This window comes from Austrofundulus limnaeus, unplaced genomic scaffold, assembly GCF_001266775.1.
Source record: "Austrofundulus limnaeus strain Quisiro unplaced genomic scaffold, Austrofundulus_limnaeus-1.0 Scaffold221, whole genome shotgun sequence".
NCBI lineage: Eukaryota > Metazoa > Chordata > Actinopteri > Cyprinodontiformes > Rivulidae > Austrofundulus > Austrofundulus limnaeus.
Window position 1 is genome coordinate 128,188 of NW_013952623.1, and position 10,610 is coordinate 138,797.

Genomic DNA, 10,610 nt, shown 5'->3' on the forward strand with positions numbered 1-10,610 from the left:
ACCTTATATCAGCCAAAAAGTCTTTTTGATCTCGTTTTGAGACTGATTTACTAAACAAGAACTGATTGAAAAATTTCTGCCAATGGAGTAAGAAAATTTTACTTGGTAAGATTCTTGAAATAAGAAAAAATTGAGTCAAATCAAGTATTTCAAGAATCTTACCAAGTAAAATTTTCTTACTCCATTGGCAGAAATTTTTCAATCAGTTCTTGTTTAGTAAATCAGTCTCAAAACGAGATCAAAAAGACTTTTTGGCTGATATAAGGTTTTAAAACTTGGTTCGATGGACAGTTTTTGATTCAGGGCATGAGGCTGATGAGTAATATCTTGGAGAAATATGTCATAACACTATCTGTCGCACTCTGAAACAAATACTATAAAACTGATTCAGTGGCTACAGGAAAGATGACTTACTATGAAAAATGTATCTTTTCAGTTTTTCTTGCTGCTTTTTTATTTATTTTTTAATGAGTGGGGTTCGTACACTAATGCTGCTGTGATGTCCCCAGGGATGCCAAGGCCTGCGTCGTCCACGGCGGTGAGCTGAAAGAGATGACCACAGAACAGCTGGACGACATCCTGAAGCACCACAATGAAATCGTTTTCGCCAGAACGTCCCCTCAGCAGAAGCTGATCATTGTGGAGGGCTGTCAGCGGCAGGTGAGCGTCAGCACACTGAGGACTTCAGGACTGGAGGGGTGGGGTTGTCCTGACTCTACTCTTCTTCCTCTGCAGGGAGCCATCGTGGCCGTCACAGGTGACGGTGTGAACGACTCCCCGGCTCTGAAGAAAGCTGACATCGGCGTCGCCATGGGAATCGCTGGGTCCGACGTGTCCAAGCAGGCTGCCGACATGATCCTGCTGGACGACAACTTTGCCTCCATCGTTACTGGAGTGGAAGAAGGTAAAAAGAAGAATATGAAAACTCACATTAGCTGCGTTTCCATTGACCATGAAAATGCGCAAATTAGAATTTTGAAAATAAATTTGCTCAATGGAAACACGTCAATTTCGAAAAAAAAAAGGTTTTTCGACAAAATGGTTTTGGAAGAGGTGGTTTGTCGGCCGAATCGAAATTGGTGTTTTTCGCAAAACTGCAATGGAAACGTCTTTTTTGCCAGTAGAAACAGCTGGTTGTTGATCACATGACTCTCGTGATCAACAACCAGCTGTTTCTACTGGTGAAAAAAGACGATGATGAAGAAGATAACAGGAAGTAGTAGTAATATCACAGAAGTAGTAAAAGAAAGTAGTAAACTCACCGACTATAATTTCCCAAAAACAGCATACGTAGCCGCTCCCAAGTAGGGGCTTGTCGCTGGAAAGCCTCGATAAAAGACGCCGACGTCTCCTGTGATGATGAGCGCTAGTGTCGTGGTAGCAACATGCTATGTGTTTGCATCCATTGCCGCCATGTTTGTAATGACTTATCATGAGAACAAACATTCACGCGTGACTTTAAAAGCATTTCTTACTTAATGGAAACACCGCAGTTGAGAAACTGTGTTTTTTTGACATTAACAGAATATCAACAAAGTTTTGAGCACATTTGCAATGGAAACGCAGCTATTGCACCTTCTTCCCACTGTTTGATTTACACCAGTAAATATTAATTGCTGCATGTTTTTGTCAGGCCGTCTGATCTTCGACAACTTGAAGAAGTCCATCGCCTACACTCTGACCAGCAACATCCCTGAAATCTCACCCTTCCTGCTCTTCATTATCGCCAACATCCCTCTGCCTCTGGGAACTGTCACCATCCTCTGTATCGATCTGGGAACTGACATGGTGAGCTCTTAACTTCTTTGACTCAAATACACCATTGATTGAATGAAACCTAAAATCCAAACTAGTTTGAAGGAACGATGTACTTCAGTGCAAGGAATAAAACTGTGGAATAATCTGGAGAATGGTATTAAAAGTGTAGGATCAATGAATAAGTTTAGGTTGAATGGTAAAATCCAGTCTGTTGAGGAAATATGAAATGACATATGTATTCTTAAAAATTGTCTGAGAAAGATTTTATTTTTTTAAATAATTTTTTTCTGTTTTTTATTATTGTTTGAATTTCTTTTGATGGAAAAAGGCGCAGATATTACAAGATTTTTTCTTCCTTCTGCCGCCTTTCATTTTATTTTTCACTTGTATTTTTTCTTATACTGAAATTGCTTTGTTTTTAATGAATGAATAAACTAAACTAAACTAAAACTAAAATCCAGTCATTTGACTTATTCTTTCTATTAATTTCCTCCAGGTTCCTGCCATCTCCCTGGCTTATGAAGCAGCTGAGAGCGACATCATGAAGAGACAGCCCCGAAACCCCCTAACTGACAAACTGGTGAACGAGAGGCTCATCAGCATGGCCTATGGACAAATTGGTAACTAGTTGGAACATTGAGTAAAATGATTTATAAATCTCATAAACCACATTTTTTGTTCACAGTGGAACATAGTGAACATATAAAATGTTTTAAACTTACAAACTGTTCCTAAAGGAAAGGGCCACCGCATTTAAAACAGATATGACTTTGTGACTTTGGTAAAAAAATATTGCAATGATTAGCTAATGTCAAAGTATAATAAAAACCATACGTATGTACCCCTTGAAAGAAATGTCTAAAATATGTCCTAAACAAGGTTTTGACCAGTTTTCTGAGCAGTTCAAACAACTAACCATCGTTTTGAGTAGAAAAGGCCAAAGTTTTTGCTACTTTCCCTGCCGTCTAGTTAAACAACTTTCATCATCAAATGGGAAATCCCAAAATTCAAATCTTATTTAAGATTTCCTTTTCCAAATGAAGTCAATAAACCCACATTTCATTGTGACAAAAATAGGATTTAGACCAGGGGTGTTAAACTCATTTTCACCGAGGGTCACATGAGCGTTATGGTTGTAATGAACTTTGATGTTTCATGTTAACTTTGACTAAACTGTTTTAACACGTCCTCTTTTAAACACTGAAAAGAACTAAGTGTACGATTGACTAAATCTGAAATAAATACAGAAATATTATTAAAAGTAAAACTAATAAAGTTTTACTCACTGATGAGTTTCTAGTGAGGAGCTGCATTATGTCAGATTTAGTTTATGCTTGATGGTGACTTTAAAGCAACTTATTTTCAGACATTAAAACTGTGCTATCCAACTAAACTGCTCTGTTACTTCAAGCCAACAGCTCAGGGGCAGGACCGTTGTTATTATCTTTCACATGTTAAATTTATTTTGTTGCATTTAATCATTTAATCATAAATTTAAAGTTGGCCATTGATATAAGAAACAATTTTCATGTTAAGTAAAAAAAAAACAACTTTTTTTTTGCATTTAATCATGAATTTAAAGTTTACCATTGATATAAGAAACAATTAAGTAAAAAAAAACTTTTTTGTGTGTGTGTGCGGGGGTCACACAGGAGTCAATGTGGCCCGCGGGCCTTGTGATTGACACGTGATTTAGACTATGACCCTTCAACTGGTGGCCAGCAGGCCACATCCTGCTTTCAGATGACTTCTGTCAGAGAGTAACGTTTTTTTAATACTTCATCTAATATAAAAATAGATTTTAAATCATTTGTAGATTTTAAATATATATGATTCAGTTCAACAAAATACATTTAAAAGATAAAAGATAATACTTGTTCTTTTACATAATGCAGTGTCTCCCCAACCATTATAGGTCAAACTCCCCCGAATTTACAGCTCCTGAGCTGTTGGCCTTGAGTACTTGTGGCCCCCTGAGATATTTATTTGAATAATCCTGCTTTAGACAGAATGTTTTATATAATTTGTCCTGATTACAAAGACATATCAAGCCAAACAGTATCTGTGGAATCTAGGTATCAAAATGTAGCTTAAAAAACAAGAATCTGAAAAATGTGTTCAGTTTATTTTTGGCTAAATGGGACCTAACCCTCAGTTTGATGTGAAAGACGTGCCACCTTCTTCTTTTAGCCAAAACTCCTTTAGGCAAAGTGGAAAACTGAATCGATGCCACCTCCTTCAAACAAAGGATAGCCTGTCATCAGAGTGTACTTCTGATAGTACGAGGTTATAATAGTGCCTCTGGCATGGGCAGGCTACACATCTGGAAAGGCACCACTGAAGCAGAAAAGTGTACATAGGTTTTAGAACGACGTATGCTCCTATCCAAACGAGGCCTTTTCAGAACAAACCTTGCATCATTCAGCAAGACCACATATTGCATCCATTACATCAGCATCTCACAGTGAAAGTGTTTGAGTGAGGAACTGACCTGTTTACCATGTCCTTTTGTGAAAGAATGTGTGTTCGTGAGATTCACAAAGTATTGTGTTCAATTTGTATTGATATTTTACATATTGTCCAAACTTCTTCAATGATTGAAAAAAATTCATGAACTCATCAGGCATAACTGTGTTTTTACGATTGGTTTGCAGAGACGGGCCCAGTTGGCTCGTCGTATTTAGGAAGCACAGCGCCGTGCCTTTAAGTTTGGCTTTTATTTTCCTCTCATCAGGCATGATGCAGGCCACAGCTGGCTTCTTCTCATACTTTGTGATCTTGGCTGAAAACGGATTCCTCCCCTTGGACCTGATCGGAATCAGAGTCTTTTGGGACGACAAATCTGTCAACGACCTGGAAGACAGCTACGGACAGCAGTGGGTCAGTCTCACTTCTCTTTTCTCTAGTATGGTTCAGGTTTCTGTGGCGGAAAATGATCTCACTGTTGTCTTGTGTACGCCAGACATACGAGCGAAGAAAGATCGTAGAGTTCACCTGCCACACAGCCTTCTTCACCAGTATTGTGATCGTGCAGTGGGCCGATCTGATCATCTGTAAAACCAGGAGGAACTCCATTGTGCAGCAGGGACTATTCAGGTTTGTAGCAGCTTTGAACCAGGGAGCAGACAAAAACTAAAAAAAATAAATAAATAGATTTATTACAAAATAAAGAGGGCTGACGGGAGAAGCATAAAACACTCTTACCGGCAAAAACAGAGACAAACCAGGACTGACTGTAAAGAGTACAGTGGACCGACAGGGAGGACAATATATGGAGAGCTAACGAAGAAAAAACAGACACACCTGGGGAGAGACAACAAAGATCAGGTGTGGGAGGAGCAGGGGAAAGACACTGATGTGAACAAATCTGATACGAGGAGTAAAAAAACACTATAAACAAAGAACAGAAAGAAAAGAGTAAAATAACAAAAGCAAGTTTTGGCAGCTGAGGAATTTCCTAAATTGTCAGAGCTGTCAATGGAAAACCAGTGATTTTTACCAGGGATGTCCCGATACCACTTTTTCACTTCCGATACGATACCGATATTACAACTTTGAGAATTGTCCGATACCGATATTGACCCGTTACCATAACAGTACAAGTCACACACTTTTACCTATTTTGTAATGTAAAATCTTAGAAAAGTCTTGATCAGGTCAAACAGTGAAAAAGAGTAGGTATGAGAAAAACGGACCCATTTATTTTTAACCAATGGATCACATACATTTTAAACTTAAGAACATAATACAATTTGATATAATAAATTATAATACCCTGAAAAATCAAAAAAAAAACAAAATGTTCTTTAAAGTATAAAATAACAATTCAAAATCACTTTGGTTATTGTTTTACTACCTGTCAGCCTTGTGCTGCTTTATGGTGGAAAAAACTGAAGGTGGGGACAAAACAAAACCCCACATTATTGTCTGTTCAAAGTTAAGAGTCCACAGCTACAATTTTACTGACTGTAACCAAAACAACGTGATCATTGCACTTAATCTTCACTCAAACAAGTGTGTAAACAGATTAAACATCACTCTTACAACAAGAGCAAAAAATAAACAGTAAGAATTAGTCAGTTATTTAAATTGATAGCTACCTTTCTTACTGATGCATTTTCTGAGCATCATGTGGAGATTAGCCTCTTGCTCCTGCAGAGAGCAGTTTTTATCACTGCTCTCGTCATGTTGCGATCGCATTCCAAAACAAAATCTGCTGCCAGGGTGGAGAGTAGTTGTCGCTCCGGTTTAAAACGTTCACGGTTCTGTGTTCCCCCTCAGAAAACTTGTGTGTGACAACTTTGCACTTAGCTTCAACTCTGTTTCTGATGAAAATAGAAAGTTCTGCCGACATTCTTGCTAACTTGTTAGCGCAGCATGTTGTTATGATCACGTGAGCGCTACATGCTGGATCCAAGCACTGCTGGATAGAAACACTGGAGTGGAGTCAGTGATGCTGGAACGGACTGCTAATATTGGAGTGCTTATATCGGACATTTTTTATGCAGGCTGATGAAATCCGATACTCGTTTTTTGGCTGATATCGGACCGATATCCGATATCAATATCGGATCGGGACACCCCTAATTTTTTACAACTATGGCTGTCTGGAGTAGCAGCTTCTTGAAGCTGTCTATCTTGCTAATATTAAAACCAGCTCTTGGCAGACCATTTTAAGCAAAGTGACATTCAGTAAGAGCATGCGCCGTCCAAATAAACAAACGCCCACAAAGTTCTGACTAACAGCTACTTCCCATCCCTTCTCAACGTGAGATTATCTAGTCTAAAACTGACATGAATGGCGGCAGGTGATGGGCATTCCCTTCAAGGAATGTTAGATCTTTTGTTTATTCTGGCTTTTCTTTCCAACAGTAACAAAATCCTCATCTTTGGGCTCTTTGAAGAGACCGCTCTCGCTGCCTTCTTGTCGTACTGCCCGGGCATGGACATTGCCCTCAGAATGTACCCTCTCAAGTAAGTAAAACATCTGAATTAAAACATTTCTATCTTTCACCTCCATGTATGTTTTATTATTATTATCTATGAATCAGTGCTGAAAGGGTTTTTAAATAGGTTTTTACTACTTGTTTTTCAATAGTGAATTTTAAGTCACATTTATTTTTTTATATTTTTTGTGGCGTTAACTTGTTATAACCTGTTATCCTTAGGAATAAATACTTTCCACTTCAGAGACTTAATTCTGTTCTATTGAAAAGAAAAAAATTGTATAGGTCTTCTGGACGGGTTCTTCTCTAATGAAACGTTTCGTCTCTCCTCCAAAGAGACTTCTTCAGTCTGAGAGTTTCAGGCAAAATTCAGGCTTTTAAGTCCTGCCTCCATGTGACTGATACTCACATCACATGGCTATCGTTGACACCTAATTAACACCTATTGTTAACAGGGGTGGAGTGATACTGGCAATAGCCGCGCTGTAGGAGGGGGACAACTGAAAACAGAGGCCTCCACCTCTGTTTAATGATGAAAGACCATCCATTAAACAGAGGTGGAGGCCTCCGTTTTCAGCGGTCCCCCTTCTACAGTGCTGCTATTGCCAGTATCACTCCACCCCTGTTAACAATAGGTGTTAATTAGGTGTCAACGATAGCCATGTGATGTGAGTATCAGTCACATGGAGGCAGGACTTAAAAGCCTGAATTTTGCCTGAAACTCTCAGACTGAAGAAGTCTCTTGGAGAAGAGACGAAACGTTTCATTAAAGAAGAACCCGTCCAGAGGACCTATACAATTTTTTTCTTTTTGAGTTTTTACCTGGATTACTGAGATGCATCAGGACTGTTCTATTGAAATTCTTTAGTAAACAAAAAAAAAACCAAAAATATGGGAGACAGCAAAGACACACTGGGCTCATTAAGTCAAGAGTTCCACTCATTATTTTTCCTCGCTACCCTCTCATCTGTTCTGCTTTACTCTCACACTCTCGTCTGTCTCTGTGGCTGTTAGGGGATGTTCAAGCAATTTTGTGTTCTCAGTCCCTATTTCTGTCAAGTCATGTTTTTTTTTTCTGTTTTCACCTTTGGTTTCTTTACAGCTGTGTAGCTCATTTTGAATTTTCTTGCAACTCCACAAATAATCATATAACTACAAATCTGGAAAAACGAAAACATAATACACAGTGGTTTGGAAATCTCATAAATCCATGTGAAACATAACAAACTCTGAAACTAAGACAGGGTACAAAGAAGAAAAAATTGGAGGATCATTTTGCAGCTACTGCTAGTTGGGTCATACAGCTACAGTAAGAACTTACAGGGTCTCCCTCAGAGATCTTATTAAGCCGGGGAGGTGGCTAGGTCCAGGCCACGATCTCCACACGCCATCTTGATGTAACAGAACTTTCATTGGTGGGTCGGGGTGGAGGGATTTGAAGGGGCGGGCGGTTCCATTGGGACACTTAGGGGCAATTAAACCATTGCGGACCACCAGGCCTACATTGGAGGAAATGCTGGTATAATTTTTTTAGAGACTGAATATCTCAAAACTAATTTATTCATTTCATTTCATGAACAAATAAAATAACAATAAAAATAAAATACAAAAAAAAATAAAAAATAACCTAATAAAATGAAATGAAAGGCAGCAGAAAGAAAAAAACAATCTTATAATATCTGTGCCTGTCCTCCATCTAATAAGTTTATCAATAATAATCTTTACGCAGCGAAACAAAATAAAAAAGTAAGATTAAAAGAAACCATCACATTTTTCTTGAACTAATAATCCACTCTAGGCAGGTCCTTTTTACATGATTTGTTCGAAAAGGAGCAGGTAAAAAATACAAGATCTTTTGATTTCCTGCCCTTCTCATACTCCATGTCAAATTGAAATATATAGTTTTTTACCCATCATACTCATAACATTTAAATGTTATGAGTATGATGGGCAAAAAACTATGTATTTAAATAGTTAAATAGTTAAACAGTTGAAAATATTCATTAATAAAAAAAACTGTAGATGGCTTTGAATATCCCATAATCTACAGTTCATCATGTCGTCAAAAGATTTCAAGAATTTGGATGAATCTCTGCCCAAAGGCGAGGCTAAAAGATACTGGATGCCTGAGATATTTCCTCTCTTCTAGTATGGGGGTGCATTAGTGCCTTGATAAGTAAATACATGTTTTAGAACAGCATATGCTCCCATCTACCAAAGAAGCCCCTGCTGAACAACTAGAAGCCTACACAAGATGAGAGAGAGACATTTCACTCAAAAAACACCAACAACTGGTCTCCTGAGTTCTTAGATGTTTAAAAGTAGAGTAACAGTAATAGTAATAAAAATGGCTCCGGCACAACTTTTTTAAAGATGTGTTGTTGCCGTCAAATTCAAAATATTTTTAATAAACAGTGAAAAGGTCTTTATATCAGAATTTGCTGTATTTACTATGTTCCATTGCGAATTCCCTACCGTTACCTATACGAATCCCCGCCTCGCCGCCACTGAAAGTTCCCTTCATTCCAGACAGGGAGCGGAGATCGCATTATCTACGTAGCACTCCGCTACCGCTAAACCCCACCCCACCCCCACCTTAGCTGCCCTCCATGACCGCTAACATCACCCCTCCCCTCCATGTTTAACAAGCGCCTCGCCAAGGCTAGTAATGTCGGAGAAAGGGTTTATGAGATTACCAAACCTTTGCATTCTGATTTTATTTCCATTTTACACAACATCTCTATTTTTTTAGAGTTAAGGTAATAAATTTTGTATCCCATCTAATTTTTTAAAACTTATTTTTTAATGAAATACTGCATATTAGCAGGAGAGAACTCAGTACATCTACAGTTCAGAATGCTCCAGTTTTTCTGCTTCAATTTGTTTTTTTGATTTCGTTATGTTTGGTTCTCAAAAGTTGTATATTCACCACACCAAAAAAATTATAATAATAATTAAAGGCTTTCTTTAGAGAAACTTCAACGTGCCATAGTGGCAAAAAAAAAACTCTGCTCTGGTGTTGAACTCATCCTTTATAACAGCCTGAAACGTGCTTGTTCCAATTTTAACTTTATCTCTGTCTTTCCAACACCTCAGGCCATCTTGGTGGTTCTGTGCCTTCCCTTACTCCCTCCTCATCTTTGTTTATGATGAAGTCAGAAGGTACATCCTCAGACGCAACCCAGATGGTAAGTGTCTTCTGACCGCTTATAACCTTTTGGTGCAGAGAGAGAGAGAAATAATCACATTTGTTTTTTAGAGAAATAATGTAACATTTGATCAAAAACATTAGCAAAGAGTACTCTGAGGGTAATAAATAACAACAACAGTACTGTTCTGGCCTTTCTGATGGTCTAAATCAAATTTTAGACAGTGTGGCTTGATTTAGACAGAAAATGTGCAGCATAAAAAAGATTGATGGGTTTTTTACGCACATATAGCTTCTATTGTTGTTCCTCTTGCCTCACACAAACCAGTGAACCAGTGGAGTCTAACCTCGACCTTGCTCTCGTGAGCTCCTTGTCCAAGCTGGAGCTACATGCAGAGCGTGCTGTGATGCAGCCATGTTTTCTTTTTTTATCCACAGCACCTGAGCCTCACAGCACAGATCAGTGAACACACCCATCCTGGGTGTTGGCAGAATACAGGAAAAAAAAATCATGTTCGACTGAATTGTTTTTCAATGGCTTCTTATTGATGGTGAAATATTTCTTTTTACTAAGGCAGCCAGTTACTAAAATAAAGGGCCTTTGTTCAAAAAAAAAAAAAGAACCAGAGTCATCTACAAATAATTACATGCCTCTAAAATATAAAATATGTCAAATATGGTCTTAAAGTGTAACTTACCCCCCTGTGAAAAGATAACTCCGCCCCAAGGCGAAATTTGAAAAATGCATCAAAGTGGGT

General features: G+C 38.2%; 1 protein-coding gene across 1 annotated transcript in view; it reads left to right on the plus strand.

Annotated features, from left to right (window-relative positions):
- Positions 1-503: 503 nt before the first annotated feature.
- LOC106525268 (sodium/potassium-transporting ATPase subunit alpha-1) overlaps positions 504-10,610 on the plus strand; it is a gene marked incomplete at its 5' end in the record, with an annotated part of 13,094 nt that continues 2,987 nt past the window's right edge. Inside the window, 8 exon segments of the mRNA XM_014019437.1 lie at positions 504-660; positions 736-904; positions 1,634-1,788; positions 2,255-2,378; positions 4,493-4,638; positions 4,721-4,854; positions 6,631-6,732; positions 9,801-9,892. Of these exon segments, the coding sequence (XP_013874891.1) occupies positions 504-660; positions 736-904; positions 1,634-1,788; positions 2,255-2,378; positions 4,493-4,638; positions 4,721-4,854; positions 6,631-6,732; positions 9,801-9,892 (1,079 nt within the window).